General features: G+C 40.1%; 1 protein-coding gene and 1 pseudogene across 1 annotated transcript; one reads left to right on the forward strand and one right to left on the reverse strand.

Annotated features, from left to right (window-relative positions):
• Positions 1–8,112: 8,112 nt before the first annotated feature.
• Positions 8,113–9,451, reverse strand: LOC100663576 (olfactory receptor 52B4-like). The gene has a single exon (XM_003423266.3). It carries the CDS (start codon positions 9,300–9,302, stop codon positions 8,331–8,333), a length of 972 nt encoding a protein of 323 aa, XP_003423314.2. The 5' UTR covers positions 9,303–9,451; the 3' UTR covers positions 8,113–8,330.
• Positions 9,452–24,007: 14,556 nt separating this feature from the next.
• LOC111747668 (RNA polymerase II subunit A C-terminal domain phosphatase SSU72 like protein 3-like) lies at positions 24,008–25,844 on the forward strand (annotated as a pseudogene).
• Positions 25,845–27,349: the final 1,505 nt, after the last annotated feature.

The raw sequence follows: 27,349 nt of genomic DNA on the forward strand, positions 1-27,349 counted from the left end.
GCCCGTGTCAATAAACTCGGACTGATCCAACTGTATGTTCCTTATACCATTATCCCACACCCTTAATAGCAATTCCCACAAATATGTTTGTATATATTAGAAAAGTCAAGCAGTTCTTCTGGAGTGCATTGTACCTTCTCCTGGATCACACTTTTTACTTCACCTTTTGGGGATCTCTTGGATTTAAGTCTAGTTATAGGCCTAGAAGCAAAAATGGGTGGTAGGATGTGTTTTGAGAACATTCAGTGATGTCTTGTAATGCATCTGCCTCTGGCAGTGCTTCCCCACAGGGTGACTCAGATGTCTTATCTGGCAATATCTTAGACAAAGGCCCTTCAGACACAGCTGGGTTAATCTCATCAAATGGGGGTGGAAGGATAATGGTTTTGTTGGCAGGAGTAATTCAACGGAATTTAGGGACTCAGTGTTCCCAGCTTCCTGATTATCTGCCTATAGATTACCATCCCAAGTTTTTCAGGACCCCATTTCTTTCCAACCAATGTCCTCACTTTAACTTCTTTCACCACTTGACGCTGGGAATTCAGTTGGCATTGTATTTTAGCCACTCTAAAACTCTGAGTTTGCTTTTTGGCAATATCAGCTCTCTTACTGCAAGAATGAAAGCTTTCTTTCAGGGCACAAGTGGCAACTTTAAGGTCATTTATTTGGTACTTGAGCTGTGACTCTGAAGCCCTGAGCTCATCTCTTTCTTTCACCACTTTCTCTGGTGAAAGTAGGACTAACCAACTAGCTTCTTTATACTTCTCGTTCTGACAAAATTGTTGAAAAGCTTCACACATATCATCTCCCAGATTTTCACCTCTCAATAGTACTTAATCTATTGGTGGTGATCTTTTGCGTATTTCTATTGCCACCTAATGCCATGGATTAGCAGTGCCCTCTTTACTACTGGAAGCAGAGTCATCAATATCTTTACGACTAACCAGACTTGAGAACCAATTTAGAAAACTCATCCTTAGAATTTTGCTTCTCTAGAACCACTCTAAGTTCCAAATGCCTTAGACTGGGTTCTCTAGAGAGGCAAAACCAGTGAAGCATACGTATAGAGAGAGAGAGAGAGATTTATATCAAGGAAATGGCTCACACAGCTGTAGAGACTGGAAAGTCCAAGGTCTGTAAGTCAGCCATCAGGATGGAGGCTTCTCCTGACTCATGTAGCTGCAAGGGCTGATGAACCCAAGATCAGCACATCAGATGGCAGGCTTCTGGCTCAAGTCCCAAGAACCAGAGGTCAGATGATGACAAGCCAAATGCAGGGTTCAGAGGAGAGCAAAATCCAGCGAGGTTCGCCAAAAAGTCCATACATATTGGATGCAGACCATATCCCCAAGAAAATTCCCCTTCAACTGATTGGCTACTCACAGCAGATTTCATCATACAGGCAATTACATTATATCGGATCTCATTATGGAGGTGACTACAACACTACATAGCTGCCAGACTACATCATAACTCCCAAACCACTGAGAATCATGGTCCAACCAAGCTGACACACAGCCTTAACAATCACCCTGGGAAATATGGTAAAAATGCCCAGGCAAGTAGAACATGGAAATGACTCAAGATGGGAGCCACATGTGCCCAGAGACTTTTGTCAAACTCCTTGGGAAGGGAGGCAGAAGATAGCAGAGGATGAGGATGTAGGAAACTATGATGAGCAAGGCATTTAGCACCATAGTAGAGAGCAAGACAGACAAGTCATACCAAACATCGACACGAATATCAGCAGAGGCAAACATGGCAACATCTGTGTGCTCACAGCAAGTATGCAGCAGCACATTCACATTGCTATGGCAAAAAGACAGCAGCTTCGCCAGGAACACAGCTTCTCAGGACCACAGCCAAGCCAACTCTAAAATGATTTCAACACAACTGACCACTGTGGTATAGTGCAGTGGGTCGTAGATGGCCACAAAGTGGTCAGCTGTCATTGCTAACACAACCCCTGATTCTGTGATGAAGGTGGTATGAATGAAGAAGATTTGGGTAACACAGCCATCAAGGGAGATCTCCCTTACATGGATCCAGAATATGACCAGGGCCTTGGGCACAGTGGTAGTGGACAAGATGCAGTCAGCTGTAGCCATCATGCAGAGGAAGAGGTACTTGGGTTCGTGGAGACTGTGCTCAATGAATACAGTGAGGACAAGGAGGCTATTCCCAAGGAGAGCAAAAAGGTAGGAGATAAAGAAAGGGAGAGAGACCCATGTGTGCTCATCTTCCAGGCCACGGGTGCCCAGCAGAATGAAGAGTGAGTGGTTGGTAAGAGTGTGGTTAGGGATTGCCATGCCCAGGGGAGGTCTCCTGTGCATTGAGGTATATAGCATTTGGTGGTCCTCTCCTTTCTCTCTCCAAGAAGCTGAATGGGGTTGAAGTAGTAGAAGGAGTAACAGATCATTCTCCATTGCATGGAGCAGTGAAAAGAATCCTGGCTAGGGGGCCAAGAAAATAAGTTAAAATTACTTGCCGTTCTGTTTACTAGCTATGTGATCTCAATGAAATTACGCAGTCCCATCATCCTTAAAACTAAAGGTAGGGAGAGGTCGAATTAGATCGTCTGTAATTAGATGATTACACAAATTAGGTCAGCCTCCCAGCTCTAGAATGCCATAGATCTTAGTTTCAAATAGTTACTAAGCTAAAAGCTGTGAATTACACTTCAGTTTCCACTTTGACCACCGGAATGTGATATACAGTGCATCTCAGAAGCAAAAATGGTAACTGAATTGGTTACCCAATTTCACTGAATTTTACTATTTTTCCTCTATCCCTGGCTATGCAGTGGTTAAGCAATGGCTGTTAATTGAAAGGTCGGCAGTTCGAACCCACCAGCCCACTCCACTGGAGAAAGATGTGGCAGTCTGCATCTGTAAAAATTTACAGTCCTGGAAACCCTATGGGGCAGTCTACCGTGTCCTGTAGGGTCGCTATGAGTCTTAAATCAACTCAAGGACAATGGGTTTTGGTTACTGAGCACACACCATATGTTCCAGGCGTGGCTTCTTGAGGACCTATGGCCTACTTGGAGGGAGACAAACAATTCAGCAAGAATGTCTATCTATATAATATAGACAATGTAAAGAAAAAGTAAACACAAGGAGCTGTGGAAACATAGACAACTCCCTGAAAACTAAGAAATGGTTTCCTAAAGGTGCGAACCTTGAAGAACAAATAAGACTTTGCCAAGTGTCTTAGTTTTCTAGTGCTTCTGCAACAGAAATACCACAAGTGGATGATTTTAACAAAGAGAAATTTATTCTCTCCCAGTTTAGGTGGCTCGAAATCCAAATTCAGGGTGCCAGCTGTAGGGGAAGGCTTTCTTTCTCTATCAGCTCTGGAGGAAGGTCCTTGTTATCAATCTTCCCCTGGTCTAGGAGCTTCTCAGCACAGAGACCCTGGGTCCAAAGGATGCACTTCCCTGCTGGGTCTTCTTTCTTGGTGGCATGAGGTCTCCCTGTCTCTCTGCTCACTTCTATTTTTGTAGCTCAAAAGAGATTGCCTCAAGGTACAACCTAATCTTGTAGATTGAGTTCTGCCTCATTAACGTAAGTGCCTCTAATCCTACCTCATTAACATCGCAGAGGTAGGATTTACAACACATAGGAAAATCACAGATGGCAAAATGGTGGATAATCACACAATATTGGGAATCATGGCCTAGCCAAAATGACACACATTTTTCGGGACCACAATTCAACCCATAACACCAGATAAAGAAATGTGAGGAAGGAAGAACGTGATTGAAGTCACAGATATCTGAAAGGAGATAGACTAACCTTGAGTCAAAGATATAAATGCCAGTACTGCTTGGGACTTTATAACAGAGGTCAGTAAACTACTGCCTATGGGCCAAATCCTGCCTGCTGTCTGCTTCTGTAGATAAAATGTTTTTGGAATACGGCCATACCCATTCATTTACATATTGTCTATGGCTGTTTGGCAGGGGGCATAGTTGAGTAGTTGGAACAAGAGATTATTTTCAAAGCCTGAAATATTCACTCTGGCCGGTTTGCCAACCCTTGCTTTACAATACTCTTTTCATGCAACTTATTATTTACAAAGGCTTCGGAAGGAAAAGCAATTTTTCCAAGGTCACAGAAGAAGTGAGTTAAGGAAGTCTAGAAGCAAGTTGTCTTGCCTCTCTCTCATTCCATTCCACTAATATTTCCACTGTGCCACCTGGCTTCTGCAGAAACATTTTGTTCTATCCACCCTGACTCTGATCTCAGAGGATGGAAAATTCCAAAACATAACCTCTTTAGTGTGAACAAATGATGAAGGCAATCCATCATTGTTTCCCATGTCCTTCGTCAATAAACTCAGTGTTTCCCCCACCTCCTCTATCCCCACACTCAGAACCCTAATGTTTATGCCCATAGGCAGAAGGGTCCAGTCTATCCTGGTACCAACCTCATGACTGTCTTCACCCCAAACCATCCATCACAGCCATCAGGAACCCCAGGCTGAAGCAGTACCCCTACCTCAATCTCAGGGTGTTTCCACAACCAGTAGCCTGTGTGCTGTGGCCAGTGGACCAGGTTGAAGGAGAAACTATAAGGCAAATTGTTCTTTCCCTGATCATCGTCAAGGAGCATGGACTTGGACTTACTGTTTTGACTTTCTTCTCCCCTGCGATCGTCTCTCCTGTCAGTAACATAACTGTTAAACCCTAAACTCTTTTCCTACCTGGATGCCTAGAGCCTACTGCAAAAAGTATGCTTGAGAAGCTCCATGAGTTTGGGCCAGAAAAGGGACTGGAGAGAGGTTTTCAAGGGGAGAGGTCAGGGTAAAGAATGAGAATGTGGTTAGGGACCCTAAGCAAGGCCCCAGATCTTCCTCCATCTGATCTTCAACCATGACTCCTAGAAGATATAGAAGCACTTTCGAAGCTGGGATCCTATGGATTCTCTCACCCATTCATTTATTCATTCACCACCCATTCAACCAACATGTATTAAGTGCTGTGTTGAAGATACCATGATAAAATGTTAAACAAAATCAAGTCCACTTAAAAGTATTTATGTTGTTTTGTATATAAAACTAATGTTGATTCCATCATCTAGGGATTTTCAGTGGTAGCATTTTTGTTAATAACTTAACAAGCTTTTTTCTCCCCACGGAAAAAAAAAAAAATTTTTTTAATTTATATAGAGGTTTTTCTATAGTTAAGTTTGGTATGTTTGAGTCCATTGTTGCAGCTATTGTGCCAATCCATCTTTGTGAGAATTTCCCTCATTTTCTTTTTTTCTTTTTTTTTTCTTAATTTTATTTGTTTGTTGTGGTTGAGAATATACACAGCAAAACATACACCAATTCAACGGTTTCTACATGTACAATTCAGTGACGTTGATTGCGTTCTTTGAGTCATGTAACCATTCTGACCCTCCTTTTCTGAGTTGTTTCTCCCCCATGAAGCTAAACTCACTGTCCCCTAAGATTCCTATTTAATCTTTTGAGTTGCTCTTGTCACTTCAATTCCACATAGATAGATCTTAAAAGAGCATAGTGCTCAAGGCAGGCATTTTTTACTAGTTAAGCTATTGTTTGTTTTTAAGAAGACCTCAGGGGATATTTTTGGTTTATGTTTTAAAGATTATCTCAGGGCAGTAGTTCTGGGGGTTCATCCAACCCTCATGGCTCCGGAAAGTCTGGATTCCATTGCAATTCTGTTCTACATTTTCCCACTTTTGATCAGGATTCTTCTTCAGAATCTTTGGTGAAATTGTTCAGTAGTAGTATCTGGGCACCATCTAGTTTTTCTGGCCTCATGGCAAAGGAGGCAGTTGTTCATGGAAGCAATTAGCCACATATTCCATATCCTCCTCCTGTTCCTAACTTTCCTTCTTCCTCTGTTGCGCTAGGCAAATAGAGAACAATGGTCATGCCTTGGGTGGCATCGTGCAAGCTTTAAAGACCCCAGGCACTACACAATGAACTAGGATGTAGAACAGAAACATTTAACACATTATTAGGCCAATTAACTGAATTTCCTTCATTTTCATTGGCCCTCAACTTTCCCAAACACGATGTCCTTTTCTAGCAATTAGTCTTTGCTGATGGTGTGGCCAAAGTATGTGAGTCAAAGTCTCATCATCCTTGCTTCTAAGGAACATTCTGAATGTATTTCTTCTCCAAACATACCAAACATCATGAAGATGTTACAGAACCAGGAAACATCACATTCTGTTAGACATAAGGTTGCCATGAGTCAGAACCAACTCGACAGCAACTAACAAGATCAACAACATATCACCGAGATCATACTGTGATGTAACATGCTTTTATTTATTTAATTTGTAGAAATTGTCCATGGTAATAAATGTTCTGTAAACCACACAGCTCCTTTAATACATTTACACTTGCCTCCAGTCTAAGACACATGGTTTAAAAAAATCCTTTGCCATCGAGTCGATTCCAACTGATAATGACCCTATAGGACAGAGTAGAACTGCTCCACAGGGTTTCCAAGGCTGTAAATCTTGGCAGAAGCAGGCTGCCACATCTTTCTCCCTCAGAGTGACTGGTGGGTTTGAACCACCAACCTTGCAGATAGCAGCTGAGCACTTAACCACTGCACCACCAGGGCTTCTTAACACACAGAGTTAGTACTCTATAAATATTTCCTGAACAAAAATGGGTAACTAAATATTCCACCTTGGGGATGTACCACGAGGATTATCGGTCATTGAAATTTATCTTCTTTATTTCGCTTAGCTTGTTTATTCATCAACATATGTTTTGAAAGATTCAATATTAAAAAAAAACATAAGAAGAACTAGAAGAAAACTAATGTAAATAATAATTAAATCATACATTGAAGAAAATCCTCAGAGTTTAAAACAGCAAAACTCACAAAGGAAAAGACTGATAGATTTGAAAATATTTGTTATATTCTCTTAAATAAAACAAAAGCTGAGCAAACAAACCAAAGAATATTCTAGAAATTTAAATTTTTAAATCCTGAGAAAAGAATGGCAATAAATATTACTCCCTTTGGGGAAATTATGTGTTATCTCTGAACCTCAAATTCCATGTCTGTAAAATGAGAATAAAAACAATGGATCTGATACGAAGATTAAATGAGATTAGGTACATAAAAAGCTTTGCCCATGTCCAACAAATGGTTATTACTGTTAATCCACAAAGAAATACGATATTCAATAAACCCGTTTCAGTTGCCATCGATTTGATTCTGACTTAGCAACCCTGTAGGAGAGAGCAGAACTGCCCTGCAACTTTTCCAAGGAGTGGCTGGTGGATTCAAACTGCTGCCTTTTTGGTTAGCAGCTGGAGCACTTAACCACTGGGCCACCAGGGCTCCAATATCCAATAAGCACAATGAAATTTGTTCAATATAACTGTTTATGAAATAAATTCAAACTGAAGGAAAATGAGAAAGTGATTTTTACCTTATCACATGGGAAATTTTTTTTAAATGGAGCACTAAACGCTAATAAGAGAACTGTAAGTTTGGTACTTTTATGCATTTCTGACAAGAGTAAAAATCCGTAGTAACTTTTCTAGATGCAATTTTCCAGTGGGCAGGGGGGAGCCTAAAATTTTCATACCCCTGACCTTCTTAAAGTAATTCTGCTTAAGGTAAAGATCATGCAAAACTTAATTCCCTTCTCCACCAAAGAGGCAAATCTTATGCACAAAAGTTTCCCTAGCACAATATTTATGTCACTAATGATTTAAAAAACTTAAATATTAAAAACTGAAAGAATGAGTATCACCTCAATCAGGTGATCAAGGTTAACGTAAATAGTGATAAAAGAGGTTAGATTACTCAATAAGCAAGGTAAGCACAGTCTTACTTGTGCTTACTTATTAATCTGTAGTAAACAGTTTCACATGGGTTTCACCACATCGTTGAAATGGTTACTGGAAAGGAGGTCTGAAAACAGATCACTAACAATAGCTGTACCATGCTGAGGGAAATGATTTTGAGAAATAACAAACCAAAAGTAAAGTGGAGCACCACTCCCCATGTTCTCTTAACACCCATCATACCTTCAGAAAGCATATGAAAGTTTTAAGTGGGTGTCCAGAGAGATGGTTAGACATTCCAGGACTTAACATAACTAAAGCAGAAAACTTAATAATTATCTAAACAAGACTCAGTATTACATTGACTATACCCAAAACTCAATTGTTTACAGAGTTAGACATGACTACTACTTTCAGATTATTAGAGAGGCAAGTCCCACAACCTCAGGTAAGTTGCTCCAAAGGTCCAGAAGTCAAACAGCCATTTTCCTAGTGACTCAGTTTTTATTTTTCCATTCAGTTACCAAAGCCGAAATTTCTCAGAAATCAGTCTCTGCCATCCCCAGTTGTTTCTGCTTTGGAAAAAACACATAGACCACTTGGTCTCGTATCTGCTTAGTCTTGACCCCGTAAATGATGGGATTCAGCATAGGTGGAGCAAGCATGGTGACATTGGCCAGCAAGATATGGACATGTAGTGGTATGTGGCGTCCAAAGCGCTGTGTGAGAACTGAGAAGATTCCAGGCCCATAAAAGAGAATAATAACACAGACATGGGAGCTGCATGTGTTGAGAGCTTTGTTGCAAGCATCTTGGGAAGGAATGTGAAAGACAGCATGGAGAATCAGAACATAGGAAGCAAAAATGAGGACAACATCTAAGATCACTGTGGACATTAAGACAAAAAACCCATACCAGATATTTATGCGGGTGTCATCACAGGCATACTTGGCCAAGCCAATGTGTTCACAGAATGTATGTGGAAGGATGTTATTTCTGCAAAAAGTCAGCCTCTTCAGAAGAAATATCATGGGGGAAATTGTAAAATGTGCTCTCAAAAACACAGCCACACCAATTTTCCCAATCAGGGAGTGGGTAAGAATCGAAGTATATCTCAGTGGGTAACATATTGCAATGTAGCGGTCAAATGCCATAATCAGCAAGATGCCTGACTCAGAGATGAAGGAGGAATGCTGGAAGTAGAGCTGGGCAATGCAGCCGTTAAGAGAAATTTCTCTATAATTGCACCAGAAAATGGCCAATGCCTTGGGCTCTGTGGTGGTAGCAAAGACAATGTCAACTCCAGCCAGCATACAGAGGAAAACATACATAGGTTCGTGGAGGCTGCTCTTGGTGAGGATAATGAAAATGAGCAGGCCATTCCCAAGGAGAACAAAGACATAGGAGATGAAGAAGGGGATGGAAATCCATATGTGTAAGTCTTCTCGGCCTGGAATGCCCAGCAGATAGAAGACCCTATGGTTAACACCAGTGTAGTTGAAGCCAGCCATTCCTGAGACAAACTAAAGTGGCCTTTATCTTCCTACTAATAGACACAAAGAGAAATACAGATTATATGTAAATATTTTGTTTGGGCCTTCTGGTTAAATATATCAGATGACATACCTGCATTTACCAACATTTCTTCATAATACCCCACTAACACGTCAGTAAGAGAATAAAAACAGCATGAACATAGAAAGAAGAAGAGAGAACAGTAGCACAGTAGAGATAGTAACAACACTTTGAAAGCAGTTGGATGAATACTGACTAAGCAAAAACCAAACCCATTACCGTTGAATAAGCAGATGGAATAAAACTAATAACTTCTAGATGAAGACAAGAATCAAGGTGATTTTCACTGCAGAACCCAGATAGTGTCAAGAATTCGAGGTATTATGCACTTCTCTAAGTTGGGATAAGCATAGACTAAAAATCATATGAGGAGTATACAGGACTTCTGGATTCCCTTTCTCAACCTGTCCATCCAGGCACTACTTTAGGTTTATTCCCTGGTGGAGTTAAACCAGGAAAATTCTGGAGACTCTAGGCATAGCAGTGGGCAGAGTGATTTAAATGAAAGGCTACATACTGAACAAAATGAAAGACTACATGCTGACCCCAGTGAACTTCTCCTATTTGTGTCTGACAGTACTACACATTCCCTATACCCAGATTGTCTCATCCATTCAGATTTTAAAATGAGGCAATAAAAAGTATTTAGAGATTTTGCATGTAGGTATGGAATTTGTTTAGGGACAGACTTCCCTGTGGAATTTCTCCAACCCAGAATTTTACACTCAAATAAATTAAAAATGTGTTGGGATTAAAAAAAAAAAAAAAGCTATTTAACACTTTCAAATACTTCTAAAAGATTTACCTTCTAGTAAATCTTTCACAGGAAGGTATTTGAAGATAAGCACCACCAAAATGAGGGAACAAGCCAAAAATAGAGAAACATGGGCTCCAACTAAGAAGCTGATACAAAGAGATACAATACAGGAGAGGGTGTAGGCTGCAACCAAAAAAGAACCAAACCCAGTGCCACCAAGTCGATTCCGACTCATAGCGACCCTATAGGACAGAGTAGAATTGCCCCCCATGGAGTTTCCAAGGAGCGCCAGGCAGATTTGAACTGCCAATCCTTTGGTTAGCAGCCATAGCACTTAACCAGTACGCGACCAGTGTTTCCGTAGGCTGCAAGGGGGCGAGGAAATTCCTTGACTAATGGTGAGCAGTGTCAGCTGTGGAGAGTCCTGGAGCACCATGAGTCCCGATTGAATCAAGGGGATAGGGGGCGCCAGAAGGAAATTCTAACACAAAGAAAAGACAGAAGCTTGTTTGAAACATAATCCTCATTTCCGGTGGAAAGTTAAGGTATATAAAAACCAAGCAAGAAAAAAAAAATAGACAATTATTAACTCTAAGGAGGAAAAAAAAACTTATACAAGAACTGTATTCACTGTGTACTTCACTTATTAATTATATTACTTAATAATAATGTAAACATAAACATGCATGGTAAAAATCATATTAATAAGATCAGGAAAAGAAAAGTTTATATGTGTGAATGTGTATCAGGGGGTACGTGTAGGAAACCTAAATGATCAGCTTCCATATTAAAAAAAAATCAGTAGATAGCATATAAAAACGATTTAAAAAACGTGATCAAGGAATAACAGCATGACCACCCTGACAGGGAACACATAAAAGAGCCCCTGATGGAGCCGCAGAAAAATGGAGTGCAGAACTCAAATTCTAGTAAAAAGAGGAGACTTAATGGCCTGACTGAGACTGGAGGAACCCAGGAGGACATGGCCCCTGGACTCTCTGTTAGCCCAAAACTAAAACCATTTCCAAAGCCAGCTCTTGAGACAAAGATTAGACTGGACTATAAGACATAAAATGATACTGGTGAAGAATGTGTTTCTTAGCTCAAGTAGATGCATGAGACTAAACGGGCAGCTCCTGTCCGCAGGCGAGATGAGAAGGCAGAGGGGTACAGGACCCGGCTGAATGGACACCGGAAATGCAGGGTAGAAAGGAGAAGTGTGCTGTCACATTACAGGGAGAACAACCAGGATCATATAACAATGTGTGTATCAATTTTTCTATGAGAAACTAACTTGAGCTGTAACTTTCGCTGAAGCCGCAATAAAAAAATTAAAAAGAAATAACAATATAAGCATGCTGTTTTTACGGAGGTAAATACTAAAGAAACAGCTATAAGTGGAAACCCTGGTGGCATAGTGGTTAAGTGCTACGGCTCCTAACCAAGAGGTCAGCAGTTCAAATCCACCAGGCGCTCCTTGGAAACTCTATCGGACAGTTCTACTCTGTCCTATAGGGTCACTATGAGTCGGAATCGACTCGACGGCAGTGGGTTTTAAGTGTTAAAGTAATTGCTTCTGAGGAGAAGGAATCAGAGGAAAGGTAGGAAAGGGAACTTCTATTTTTTATTTTAAGCCTTCTAGGACTTTGTAAAATGTTAAACTATGTATATGTATAATATTTATGAAAATTAAACTAAAAAAATGATCATAATGAAGTGCCTACCTCTTCACCAATAACAAATTTTTAGCTCAAAAATACACATTCCCTCACTTCACTGTCTCTCTTTCCCTCTCATTCTCACTCCTCTGTCTCCTTGTTTTGATTTCTGAAGCTAAAACTCCTCTTCGAGCACCAGATTATCCCTTTAGGGCTCCTTTGAGAAGCTGGGGTGGCTCAAATGAATCTACTCCTCTTTCCTGAGAGGAGAGTCTAGGGAAGCAGGCATTGGAAGAGGCATAGACAGTCTATCGGAGATATTTCCTGCAATGGACAATGGCAACGTGGCCGCACAAATGCTGTATGAAAACGAACTTCCTCAAGGAATACCATTCACCTAGAGGAAATGGAAAAGTGGTGGCACCAAAAAGGACAAGGGTACAGTGTATGCCCCATAGATTTGATGATGAAAAAGCAGGTGAAGAAGACTAGAAGGAAGAAGCCAGAGGTCAAACATGATCAGAAGTTGGGTGGCAAACAGCCTTCAGAAGCTGATGGAGATTTGAGAAAAGGAACAGCCAAGAGAATGTGTTTTGATTGGAGCTCTAGAGGAAAGCTGGGGAGTTGGGGAATTGTCTTTGAAAATATCTGCTAGGAAAGTTCCCATTTATCCTAAAAGCCCTTACCCCGTGCTTCCTTCCCATAGAAGTTTTCTTGAACCTGCCCAGACATCCTCCTGCCTTGTGCTCCTGAGCAATCTCCCTTTCCCTCTCCCCTGGAACTCCTCAGACTCTGCCAAGCATATCAGTGCTTTGCCTGCATGATCCATCTCTCCTAAGTCATACTTTTTAACTACTACAGAACATGTCTCATTGATCAGGAGCTACCTTTTTATCTATTAAGCATCTCTAACAATCTTTGACTTTCTTGATGGATTGGGTACATCCTTTCACCAGTGCATACCTACAACATAACACAGATGGAAAGGCAGACAGCAGAGTGTGAGGGGAGAAAGACCAGGTGAGAGAGCAAATAAGATTAATGGCCAAAGCAAAACTTTTCTTTAAGGAGACAGGGCCCAAATCCAAATGAGACTCCAATAGCCGTCTCAGAACTTGCCATATATTTCTGCCCTGTCAGCCCAAATTTTGGTCATTGGTGTTCTCTACAATCTCTTCACAAGGTTCCAAACAAAAGTCCTGATATTCGCATCACCATACACCTGTGAAGAGTTCTAATATCTGGCTCTACTCACCCCTGTTCCTACAATCTCACCTCACATAGGACAAAATCAGTCATCAGCCTCAGAACAAGTCTTCTGAGACAGAAATGGAATCGGTGGACTAGAGAAAACTTAGAAGAAGATTGAACTACAGAGCTAATTATCTTTGAGAATTCTCAGGATGCAGCTTTTAGTCCAGGAACCAGTGCCCTTGGGTTTAAACTCTACCAAATTGCCCACAGCTCCACATGGCTGAAGTCATCATGGCTACTTCCATCACTTTTTCTGTTGACACCTGGACCTCTGGGACCTGTCCAGCTATTTTGTCTCTATCCTCAAATTGTGTGTGTACTTATTTGTGGTTTTCTATACCCAGAGGCTCTTAATTCCAACCTAGTGGGTTTTTCCCCCCTGAGAAATTTCCTGTGCCTCTTTTAAGAAGTGTTACACCCACCTTAGCCAAAACTCTCTACTACTTACAATCAATGTGTACAATTTAACAGGTATTTTTCTTAGCAAATCTTTCTTCATAACTAAGACAAACTTTCAAGTTCAATTTACCCATCTGCTGTGATAAAATTTATATTTTAGAGCATAAGATAAAAAAAGTGACTTTTAATTAAAGGTGTATGTATGACAGGCAGGACTATTTGCAGTAGCATATGAATCATAATTGCCGTGAAAAATGCTTCTTACTTTGGCTGACTAGAACTGCAACAAGCCATTTAATGTTCAGTGTAAAATATATCATGACTGAGGTTGATAGATTTACATTCAACTTTCTTTCTTTGTTTTTATCCTCCTTATAGATTACATATTTCTGATTACAGAAGTAGTATACAGATATTGTAAAATAAAAAATATCAGGTAATTCAGAGTGGCATATAAAACCAATTGAAAATCTCATCTCTTACTGATAACTGTTACATCTATTTTACTAACATAACCCTTCCTAGTGCATGTCATTCTGGAACTATTAGCACATTCGTGATGAATATGTTGCCATGAAACTGGGCTCCCTAGTATGAAAGGAAATTATGGATTAGGAAATAGTAGAGGCCAAGTGGCAGCCCTTAGCTATCCTAAGTAAAGCAGGCAGAATGAGCAGCAATGCCTCAGAGGCAATTGGGATGCCTTGGCCTATAGAGACTTGTGACAATGAGTCTGATGAGGAAGGCTGGTGAACAGATCATATTATTTCCAGAAAGGAGATAAATGCAACTGAATAGGCTGTTCCTTGACTTGCATAGCGAAAAAAAAAAAAAATTCAAGAGGTGAAATGTGAAGTCTGACACAGCATGGAAATGGCAAATTATAGCCCTGTTCCCAATGTCCACATCCTAGTCAGTTCACAAGACTCAGAGTTAACTTCAAGAAGGAATCTTCTTGCCAGCACAGATAAAAGCAGGAAATAATCTCCCTGGTCCTTTCCAAAAGGTACCTGAGGGCATTTAATGAGTTAATTGAGAATGGAGGAAAGCAAAATATCAGAATTTTTAAGGAGTATTAGATATAGGATCTGAGCTGTCACTAATGACAAGGGACCAAAAATGTGATCATCTGGGGCCAAGTGGGGAGCCTGGAATTCTGTTTCCACCTGGTGATATCGAGGGTTCACCCCATTCCTATGCCAGCATGGAGTCGTGCTAAAATAAGACATTTAAATAGATCCGGAGTCTAATAACATCACAGAAATCTCAGCAGGACTTTTGGTCCTAGGCTAAGGAAGCTCCTCTCTCTCTGTTCCGAGAGTTAATGAGCCCAAAAGCCGTTCGATTAGTTCTCTTCTTATTCCTTCTCTGCTGGAGGATAGAGGACAGACTGTGTTCACAGGTGAAAAAAGATATTTTTTGACACAAAGAGAGATGCTCTGATGAGGAAGGCTGGTGAATCCTTGTGTTCCATTTGTGTCATGTACTGAGGCTGTGACTCTTCTGGAGGAAGACATTTGGCAATGGCCCAAGGTTCCCTCCTAAGGTTTCAACATTGTGTAGGGGGAGGGAAAGGAGTAATGCAAGGGAGAGGGGAACAGAGACCTGAGTGTCTAGAACATCTGCTTCTATGCTAAGCCTCTCCAGGTATGCCATTTTGGCTTAGGGTGGGTCTCCGCAAGGCAGACTTGAGGCCATTGTAGGAATCGACTCAACAGCAATGGTTTTTTTTGAGTTTTTAAGAGAAATTGGGAGGAAAAATTAGCTTCCGCAGAAATTGCCCCCATGCTTCTATTTCCCCTCTGTGTGAGAACTCCCTGAAGAAAATATTTCTCTCCCTGGCTCCTTCCTCTTCCAAAGTAAGTTCTCTGTCTGAGAGACTGAGGACTTCGCTCTCTTCCTCATCCCTGAAGAATCAGATTCAGACTGAGAGATGAAGTTTCCGGAGACAGATTAATCAAATAAGAAGCATCCTGGACAGTGAGGAGTAGATGGCTCTGCAAAAGCTGCAGAAAAAGAAGAAAATGTTATAGATAACCTGGTAAAGGGTAAGAATGAGCTGGTCCAGCACAGCCCGTCATTGAGAGAACTCATCTCAGATTTGGATTCAGGGGTCAACAATGGAGCGACTGCAGGTGAGTCTTGGGAAAGAGCCTTCACATCTGAGATTCAGGAAAAAGGAAGACTTCCTCTAGTTGCATTCCCTTCTGTGTCCCTGGCTTTCATTCTGGTGGTGACACTAAGAAGTTCCATTGGACCTGCAGTACCCTTCCCTACAATCTATTTCAGAGGTTGGGATAAATTAAATGCAAGAATAAGGGAAAGTCCCACTATCATTCATTTATACGGGGGTGGATTATCCTGTCTTGAGTCAATCTCTTGTGAGATATAACAGAGACAAATGAGCAGAGAGACTGGGGAACCTCATACCACCAAGAAAGTAGCACCTGGAGCAGAGCACATCCTTTGGACCTAGGGTTCCTGTGCTAAGAAGCTCCTAGATCAGGGGAAGATTGATGACAAGGACCTTGACCACAACTGAAAGAGAGAAAGGCTCCTCTATAGCTGGTGCCCTGAATTTGGACTTCTAGCCTCCTAAACTGTGAGAGAATAAATTTCTCTTTGTTAAAGTAATCCGCTTGTGGTATTTCTGTTATAGCAGCACTAGATAACTAAGACATCTAGCTTATCTTCTGGTGTTGTGTATTGTTAATTATGGTTTGTATCCTGTTTATGACATGTATTAGGGCCCCTAGTGTTGATCCTTTATACTTTCGGGTTTTATATTTAGGTCTTTGATCCATTTTGAATTAGTTTTTTGTGTATGGTGTGAGGTATAGGTCCTGTTTCAATGTTTTTACAGATGGACATCCAGTTTTGCTAGCACCATTTGTTAAAATGACTGTCTTCTCCCCATTTAATGGACTTTGGGCCTTTGTCGAAGATCAGGTGATCAGGTTCTCGATTCTGTTCCATTGGTCAATGTGTCTGTCATTGTACCAGTATGAAGCTATTTTGACTACCATAGCTGTATAGCATGTTCTGAAGTCAGGTAGTGTGGGACCCCCTACTTTGTTCTTCTTCAGTAACACTTTACTTATCTGGGGCCCCTTCCCTTTCCATATAACGTTAGTGGTTAGTTTTTTTATCTCATTAAAGAATGCTATTGGTATTTGGATCTACTCCTGAGGTTCACCTCTCAGCCAAAGATTAGACAGGTCTATAGGAGCCCTGGTGGCATGGTGGTTAAGCATTTGGCTGCTAACCAAAAGGTCGACAGTTCAAATCAACCAGCTGCTCCTTGGAAAACCTATGAGGCAGTTCTACTCTGTCCTGTAGGGTCACTAGGAGTCAGAATCGACTCAGTGGTAATGGGTTTGGCTTGGTTTTTTATCGGGCTACCAATAGCACATGTGAGGAACGTGCTTCATAGTTCAATCATGTATACGAGACTAATGGGCACACCATCTCAAAAGGAAAGACAAGAAAACAGGAAAGGACAGGAAAACTGGATGAATAGAAATAGGGAACCCAAGGTGGAGAAGGGGAGAGTGTCGATACGTCACACGGTAGGCAACCAATGTCACCATACAATTTGTGTATTAACTGTCTAATGAGAAACTAATTTGCTCTGTAAACTTTCACCTAAAGCACAATAAAAAATAATAATGAATATATATATTTCTCATGCCTATTTGCAGTCATGCCCCACTCCTTCTCCTCAACCCCAGTTAACCACTGATTGCCTTTCAGTCTCTATTGATTTGCCTTTTCTCGATATTTCATGTTAATGGAATAATATAATACATAGCATTTTGCCTCTGGGTTCTTTTTCTTTGCCTACTGCTTCTGACGTTCATCCAGGTTATCGTGCATGAAGAGTATGGTCCTTTTTGGTGCTGAATAGTATTCCGCTCCATTTTGTTTATTCATGTCGTTGATGGACATTTTGATAGTTTGCCATTCTTTTTTATTATGAATACAGCTGCTATGAGTATTCCAGTATATGCCTTTGTTAGGCATGTGTTTTCATTTCTCTTCAGTAGAATCCTGTGAATGGGCTTGCTAGATTGTATGGTAAATTTCTGTTTAACTTTTTGAAGAACTACCAAACTGTTTTTTAATGTGGCTGCATACCATTTTACACTCTCACCAGCAAATCATGAGGGTTCAGGTTCTTCCACGTACTCACTAACATTTACTATCATCTTATTGTTGAAATCTAAGTGTGTATAAATTCTGAATATAAATAAGTTCTTTATGAGATACAGGATTTGCAAATATTTTTCCTCAATCTCTGACTTTTCTTTTGAAGCACAAATTTTTTTCCAACAGATATTAACTGAATACTATATGAACATAACACTATTTTTTTTATATGCGAGGCATTGACGTGACATCAATAAATAAATAAGATAGAAATCCCTGCACTCATGGAATTTATATGCATTCTTTTTCATTTTCTTTCCTAATGTCGATTGTCATATAGGAGATTGACTTTGTGTTCTTTTGCCTTACAGTTCTATGAATACAAACACATGTAGATTTGTTTAACCACCATCATATTCAGAATAAAGAAGTACAAGTTATTTATTTTAACAAAGTCCAGTTTTTCATATTTTCGCTTATGAACTAGATTTTTCCCCACCTACAAACTCTTGCCCCACTCAGGGTTGTAAAGACTTTTTCCTTATGGTTTCTTCTAGAAATTGTACTGCTTTAGCTCGTACATTTATGTCTATGATCCATTTGTATTAAGTTTTGTGTGTATTTGACATAAAAGCTTACGTTTGTTTCTGTTTTTTGTTCGTATGTTGCATGTGCATTTCCAATTATTCCAGCAATATGTTTTTGAGAAGACTATCCTTTTCCCCACTGAATTCTTTCGACACCTTATCAAAAATCAATTCACCTTCAGTGTAAGAGTTTACTTCTGGACTTTCAACTCTGTTCCATTGATCTCTGGGCATTCCCATTCACCAAAACTATACTGTGTGTGCCCATAGAGAGTCTTAAAATTGCTAATGTAAGTCCTCCAGTATTGTTCTTTTTCAAAAATTTTGTCTATGTCTTTTGCATTTTCATGTAAATTTTATGATTGCTTATCAATTTCTGGAAATTGAATTTGATAGAGATTGAATTTAATTTATAGATCAATTTGGGGAGAATTAACATCCCAACAATGTTCAGACCTCCAGTCCACAAACATGGAATATCACTCCATTTGTTTAGATCTTCTTTAAATTCCCTCAGCAACATTTTGATGTGTTCAGTGTACAAGTCTTGCACTGATTAAATTAATTCCTAAGTATTTGATTTTTTTCAAACTATCACTAATGAAATAGTTTTTTTAATTTCATTTTTTAATTTTTCATTGCTAATCTACAGAAACACTTTATTTTTTATACTGATCTTGTATTCTGTGACCATGTTAATTAATTTTTAGTTTTAATACTTTTAATGTATTCTTGGGGTTGTCTACATATTAACTCACGTTAATTAAGAATAGAGACTTATTTATAGTCTCCTTTCCAACCTGGGGGACTATGGTCTGGCAGTTGGCAGTTACGATGTTGAAAAGAAACAGGAAGAAAGACATCTTTGCCCTTTTCCTGATCTTACGGTTATATCTTTTCACCATACTTATTCAATCTGTATGCTGAGCAAATAACCCAAGAAGCTGGAAGAAGAATGAGGCATCAGGACTGGAGGAAGACTCATTAACTACCTGACTATGCAGATGACACAACCTTGCTTGCTGAAAGTAAAGAGGACTTGAAGCACTTACTGATGAAGATCAAAGACTACAGTCTTCAAAATGGATCCACAATCAGTGCCCATGGAAGCAGCAGTTAAGCAATTAAACAACTTACTACATTGGGTGAAACAGCTGCAAAAAGGCCTCCAAATGTGTTAAAAAGCAGATACCACTTTGAAAACTGAGGTGCACCTGACCCAAGCCATGGTATTTTCAGGCACCTCATATGCATGTGCAAGAGGGGCATTTAATTAATAAGGATGACCAAAGAAGAATTTATGCTTTTGAATTATGGTGTGGGTGAAGAATATTTCATGTATCATGGACTTCCAGAAGAACGAACACATCTGTCTTGGAAGAAATACAGTCAGAATGTTCCTTAGAAGCAAGGATGGCAAAACATTGCCTCATGTACTTTGAGCCTGTCATCAGAAGGGACCAGTCCCTGGAGAAGGATATATTGCTTGGCAAAATAGAGGGTCAGCAAAAAAGTGGAAGACCTTCAAGAAGATAGCTGGACACAGTGGCTGCAACAATGAGCTCAAATACAGTAACAATTGTGAAGATGGCACAGGACCAGGCAGTGTTTCAATCTCTTGTGCAGACGGTCACTATGAGTCGGGATTGACTTGACAGCACATAACAACAACAACAACAACATCAACAAAATTATCAGAAAATAAATTTGTGTTTGTTAAAGGCACCCACTTGTGGTATTTCTGTTACAGCAGCACAGGATAACTAAGACAGTATAGACAAATGAAAAACTGGGAAAATATATATACAAAACATATCACTGATTTTATTGTACACACACACCTAGGTTTACCTAATACATGTTGTTGTTCTGACTCATTGCTACCCCATGTGTGCAGAGTAGACCTACTCCATAGGGTTTGTAAGGCTGTGATCTTTCAGAAGCAAGTCGCCAGGCCTGTCTTCCAAGATGCCTTAGGGGCGGGTCCAAACTGCCAACCTTCCAGCTGGTAGTAGCACTTAACCGTTTGTCCTACTCAGGGCCTGAACGCTGAACCATAAAAAGTAGAGGAGGAACTTGCGGCATAACAGCGTGAGAAGCTCCATGGATTCCAGCAAAACTGGTGAAAATTATGAAAACACAAACATTTAATTAATATCTCTGGAAATGGTCTTTAATTAATAGCTCTGGAAATGGCATTGAAAGTTAGGAGGAGGATGAAGTCTCCTTTAAGATACCTAATTTTGAAGCACATTTACTCTGTGACCTGAACTATCCATATATGTTGGCTCTCTTTCATGTAAATTTTTAACACTTCATTGCATGAAGTGTGGTTGTCAGCCTAGCTGATTTGGCATCACGGAGGAGCTACTTGGAAATGCAGAATATTGGATCCCACCTTGGACTAATGGATCATGACTTGTATGTGAAAAAATCCTCATGTTATCTGAGTGTAGTAATTGGAGTAGTGCTATATTAAGTCAGAGATTTTCAAATTTTATACCTGAGCATTTTTTTTTAAATGCTAACACCTATTTCCCACTACAAGAGACCTGGATTCAACTTATATAAATTTTGTTCTGAATCCAGTGATTTTTAACAGCTCCCCAGGTGCTTCTAATGTACAGTCAAATTTCAGAGACCCCTGTTCAGGGCAGTTGTCTCAAATGTTGGTGTGCACCAGAATCACATGGTTGTTGTTGTTGTTAGGTGCCATCGAGTCCATTCTGACTCATAGCGACCCCATGTACAACAGAACAAAATACTGCCCTGTCCTGTGCCATCCTCACAATCATTGTTACTCTTCAGCCCATTGCTGCAGCCACTGTGTGAATCCATTCCTCGAGGGTCATCCTCTTTTTCCATGACCCTCTACTTTACCAAGCATGATATCTTTCTCCAGAGACTAGTCCCTCCTGACAACAGGTCCAAAACACATGAGGGAAAGTCTTGCCATCCTTGCTTCCAAGCAGCATTCCAACTGGCCATACTTCTTCCAAGACAGATTTCTTCATTCTTCTGGCAGTCCATGGTATATTCAATATTCTCCGCGAACACCACAATTCAAAGGCTTCAGTTCTTCTTAGGTCTTCCTTATTCGTTGTCCAACTTTCACATGCATATGAGGCAGTTGAAAATATCACGGCTCCCGTCAGGCGCACCCTTAGTCTTCAAAGTGACATCTTTGTTTTTTAGCACGTTAAAGACGTCTTTTTGCAGCAGATTTGCCCGATGAAACGCGTTGTTTGATTTCCAGACTGCTGTTTCCATGGGCGTTGATTGTGGCTACAAGAAAAATGAAATCCTTGACAACTTCGATCTTTTCTTCATTTATCATTATGTTGCTTATTGGTCCACTTGTAAGGATTCTTGTTTTCTTTATGTTGAAGTGTAATCCATACTGAAGTCTTTCATCTTCATTAGTAAGTGCTTCAAGTCCTCTTCACTTTCAGCAAGCAAGGTTGTGTCATCTGCATAATGCAAGTTGTTAATGAGTCCTCCCCCAATCCTGATGCTTCATTCTTTTGCATGTAGTCCAGCTTCTCAGATTATTTGCTCAGCATACGGACTGAATATGTATGGTGGAACAATACAACCCTGACACACGTCTTTCCTGACTTTAAGCCACGCAGGATCCCCTCATTCTGTTCAAAGGACTGCCTCTTGGTCTGTGTGCAGATTCCACATGAGCACACTTAAGTGTTCTGGAATTCCCATTCTTCACAATGTTATCCATAAACTGTTACAATCCATGCACTGAAATGCTTTTGCATAGTCAATAAAACACAGGTAAACATCTTTCTGGTATCCTCTGCTTTCAGCCAATATCCATCCGACATCAGCAATGATACCCCTCGTTCCGTGTCCTCTTCTGAATCCGCCATGCATTTCTGGCAGGTCCCTATCAATGTACTGCTATGACCACTTTTGAATGATCTTCAGCAAAATTTTACTCGAGGATAAAAATAAAAAAAGATATTACTCGATAATTTGCACGTTCTGTTGGATCACCTTTCTTTGAAATGGGCACAAATATGGATTTCTTCCAGTTGGTTTCCCGAGAAGCTGTTTTTCAAATTTCTTGACATAGACAAGTGAGTACCTCCAGTGCTGCATGTGTTTGTTGAAACATCTCAACTGATACTCCGTCAATTCCTGGAGGCTTGTTTTTTGCCATTGCCTTCAGTGCAGCTTGGACTGAGTACCATCAGTTCTTGATCATACGCTACCTCCTAAAATGGTTGAACATTGACCAGTTCTTTTGGTACAGTGACTCTGTATATTTCTTCCATCTTCTTTTGATGCTTCTTGAGTCATTCAATATTTTCCCTCTCATAGAATCTTTCAATATTGCACCTCGAGGTTTGACTTTTTCTCTAGTTCTTTCAGCTTGAGAAATGCTGAGTATGTGCCTCTCTTTTGGTTTCTAACTCTAGGCCTTTGCACACTTCATTATATTACTTTGTCTGCCCTTTGAAATCTTCTGCTCAGCTCTTTTACTTCATGATTTCTTCAGTTTACTTTAGCTACTCAACATTCAAGAGCAAACTTCTCTTCTGACATCCGTTTTGGTTTTTTTTTTTCTTCCTCATCCTTTTAATGACCTTTTGCTTTCTTCACGTCTGATGCCTTTGATGTCATTCCACAAATTGTCTGGTCTTCAGTCATTGGTGTTCAATGCATCAGCTCTATTCTTGGGATGGTCTCTAAATTCAGGTGGAATATACTCAAGGTCATATTTTGGCTCTGGTGGACTTGCTGTAATTTTCTTCGCCTTCAACTTGAATTTGCATAGGAGCAATTGATGGTCTGTTCCACAGTCAGCCCCTGGGTTTGTTCTGACCTATGATATTGAGCTTCTCCATTGTCTCTTTCCATAGATGTAGTCGAGTTGATTCCTGTGTCTTCCATCTGGAATATAAGTGTGTAGTTGCTGTTTATGTTGTTCATATTATTGAAAAATCACATGAGGGACTTTCTAAAACAAGATTGCTGGACTCCAACCCATGTTTTTCTGATTCGGTAGGTCTTGGTTTTTGTTAGTTTTGTTAGGTTCCATCAAGTCGGTTACAACTCATAGCAACCCTATACGATGCAGCAGAACTGCCCCATAGGGCTTCCTGGTGGATCCAAACTGCTGACTTTTTGGTTAACAGACATAGCTTTTAATACTGCTCTACCAGGGCTCCAGGTCTGGGTAAGTTTCAAAAATTTGCACTTTTAACAAGTTCCCAGGACACTTTGACAGCACTGCCTTAAGGTGATACCGATTTAGGAATATTTGCAATGTAAAAATGGCCTTAATTAGGAGTGGCATAGAAAAATATGACCTGTTGCTTGGTAAATAGATTTTGCTCTGGCAATATGATAAAGTGACACAATTATCTATTGACTGGTACATCGTACATAATTTTTAAGTCTACATGATTTCTTTAATAACTTATACAGAATAATATTAAAAAGTAATTTTAATGTATTGTTTTTCAATATGGAATTGCTCAGACACAAGTATACTTGAAGACATAATAAGGTAGACAGATCCTTGCATCAATTCCTAGATTCTCTTGACATTCGTTATGAATTCAAGAGTAACCAAATGCAGAGTATTCGGTTGTGTCATTGTAATTCCTCAAATACAATCCTCAGCAGGTATGTTGTGGAAAATATGATTTCTACATTGGCAAACAATTTTATGAATTTCCGGGCAAAACTATATACAGTTTTCCTACACAATTCTTCTTACACAACTGCACTTTTAGAAAATTCATCATGCAATCAATAGGATTGTTTGTCAACTTGGCTGGGCCCTGTGATTCTTAGTGGTTTGGCAGTTATGATGTAGTGTGGCAGTCAAATGATGATGGGATCACTTCCATGATGAGATTTGATATAACATGATCACCTCCATGATGGGATCTCCTGTAAGTAGCCAATCAGTTGAAAGGGAGTTTCTTTGGGCGTGTGACCTGCATCAAATACAAGTGGACATTCTGGCAAGGCTTGTGGGCTTTTGCTTGCTCTGGACCCTACAGCTGGCTCCTGTTCGCCTGACCTCCCTTCTTGGGACTTGAGCTATCAGCTCACCTGCAGTCTTAACTGCCAGCCTGGGGATTCTTCCTTCTTTGTATCCTGTGAACAAGAGCCCTGCTTTCTGACCTACCAATCTTAGGTTCACAAGGCCTTTGGCTACTGAATCAGAAGACACTTCCAACCTAACAAACAGATTTCGGAAGCTCCAGCCTGTAAAACCTCATGAGTCATTTCTTTTATATAAACCTCTCTATGAGTCAGAATCAACTCAACAGCAACGGGTTTAGTTTTGGTTTTTATACAGATATTTATACAATCTACTGGTTTTGCTTCTCTAAGACACATTGAGTATTAAAAACATGGAATAATACTTTATAATTATATGCGTACAGGAATTGGGTATAGGCTTAGGAAATTTTAAATAGGTTTTCACCTACATTTATGTCTAGAGGTCATTGAGAAGCCTGTGACATGCTTGCAGCCTAGGAATCTTGGCCATTATCAATGTTTTTGTTGTTAGTTGCTTTTGAGCTCCTCAGAAGACACGCCATTATCAATAGAGGCTCTCAATAACTCGGAACCAACCAGGCAAGCCAAGATTTCTAGATGCTTCCACAGGATGATGCCACCACTGTGGAGGATTAGCGGCTTAGGTGATCCAATCAACTTGCTCAGTCTCATTATTAGGTTTGGCTCAACCGTTAAACAGTGCATTATCATAACACAATCAATGAAGAAGTCATGAGAGTCTCCACCCACTCTACTAGGCAACTTAATATAAACTGTCCTTAGACATTTTGGTGGTTGGAAGAGGTGGAAGTAGGAAGTTATCCTGGTGGCTCAGAGTCCCTGTAGCTACTGAAGCCCACAGGTCTCCCTGAATTTCCAAGCTGCCACCATCATGTCCTCATCTCCACTCAGGCTGGCTGTGGTGTGTATGAGTAACATCAACAGGAGCATGGAAGTCCACAGCATCCTCAAGAAAAAGGGGTTCTGTGTCCAGTCCTTTGGAACTGGATATCATGTGAAGCTGCCGGGACCAGAACCCAATATTTGCTCAGTTTGTGATTTCTTGACAACATATCAACAAACGTACAATGACCTTCTAAGGAAAGACAGAGAATACTGTACACAGAATGGAATGTTACACATCTTGGGAAGAAATCAGAGGATCAGGCCCCAGCCAGAAAGATTTTAAGAGTGCAGGGATTCCTTCGATGTCATCGTGACCTGCGAAGACACAGTCTATGACACAGTGGTGGAAGAGCTATATTCCAGAGCACAGGAGACCTTCCAGCCTGTGCACCTGATCCACGTGGACATTGAGACACCCTGGAAGATGCCACCCTGGGAGCTTTCCTTATCTGTGAGCTCTGCCAGCTCATACAGTGCAGAGACAACATGGAGGAAAGCCTGGCTGAGCTGCTGCTGGAATTGGAGGAGAAAACAGGCAAGAGTTTTCTTCACACGGTCTGCTTCTACTGAAGATCTTGACTGGCCTAAGTAAGAAGTTGTGGGTCAAGTTTTAGACTACTCCGTATTTTCTCTGAAAAGCGTCTTTAAAGACCTATCACCTAAATGCTGTTTGTATCATTTTTAGTTATACTGCAGGAAGAAGAGAATATTACTAAGAAACACATTTGTTGGGAAAGGAGGAGAAGGGTATGAGTAGGAACTATTAGGAACCACAGGAAATGTGCCCTGCGTTGCTCTTTGCACAGAATAACTAATTTAATGTTTACCTCAATTAGGAACTTACCGCCGTTCCTGCATTTTCTGAATGAGCAAACCAAAGCATGTAATGGATAAGTGTTTTGTTTCAGGATAGTCAACAAGTAAAGAACATCTTTTATAAGCAATTGCTTTAACCAGATTTCTTCTGCTTGCTTTGAGTTTCATACCAGATATAAGGTTTTTTTTTTCTCCCCTCCAATGAGAAAAGGATTCTATTGCGTTTTTTAACTTTGGCTGTGTTTTCTTATATATCTTTTTTACTAACGCTGATTTCGGATGTAAAAATTTGAGATAGATAAGTAAAAAAATAGCTGCCCATCAGTCCTAAAAATGGAATTGTTTCCTTAAAAAATACCTCATGAAATGACATCTAATTAAATGAAATAATCTCATTTAAATAAAATCTTGTTTCTGTTTGGGGAATGGATTTCACATCACGAAGCCACATGCTTTTTTGTTTTTACGATTTATCAATTACACAGGGCAAAGCAGTCTTTTCATAGTAAGAATTTTTTTTAAACTGAAAGTGTTTATTGCTTTGAACTTTGGGATCATCAAGTAATAAGTCCAAGGATGTTCAGAGTGGAGGATTCTTCTTGATAATCATTAGCGGTGGCACCAAACCATGTGTTAGTAACAGGAAAAAAAATGAAGCAGTTTCAAATGCCTGTGCTTTACAGCAGTTGTTCTCAAATGTTGGTGTGCACCAGAATCACCAGGAGGGCTTTTTAAGCCAAAGTTGCTGGGCTCCGCCCACTGAGAATTTGATTCACTAGGTCTGGAGTAGGTCCAAGAATTTACATATTTTTCAAGTTCCCACCCACTGCTTTCCAGTGTTTACTGATTTAGGATCATTGGCAACGTAAGATTGACCCTAAGTAGGAGCGATATGGAAAAAGACACTCTGTTGCTTTATAGATAGATTTTGCTCCTGCACCATTATGAAGATTATCTATCCTTACTGGCTGGTATCCCCAACAGAATTTTTAAGTGTATATAATTCTCTTAACAAATTCTAAGAAGTAATAAAAGTGACTTTAAATATATTGTATTTCAGTATGGAAATGCTCAGACACAGCTGTACTTGAAGACATAATGTTGTTGTTAGGTGCCCCTGAGTCAATTCTGACTCATGTCGACCCCATGTGACACAAGACGCATAAAGGAGGCGGAGGCAGGGACAGATTACCAATAAGCAAGGGACAGATTAAACAATAAAATACAATCCCTTTGATCAGTCGCATGCATGATTAAATGACTAAGTACGGTTAAAAAGTTATAGTTCATTCTCATAACTGAATCAATGGAGAAAGTCATGAGAGTCTCTACCCAGACTGCTAGGTGACTTAATGTAAACCTGTTTCCTGTTCTTGGACATTTTGGTAGTTAGAAGAGCTATGAATTGGAGGTCATCA

Source organism: Loxodonta africana, chromosome 7 (assembly GCF_030014295.1).
Source record: "Loxodonta africana isolate mLoxAfr1 chromosome 7, mLoxAfr1.hap2, whole genome shotgun sequence".
NCBI classification, from domain to species: domain Eukaryota; kingdom Metazoa; phylum Chordata; class Mammalia; order Proboscidea; family Elephantidae; genus Loxodonta; species Loxodonta africana.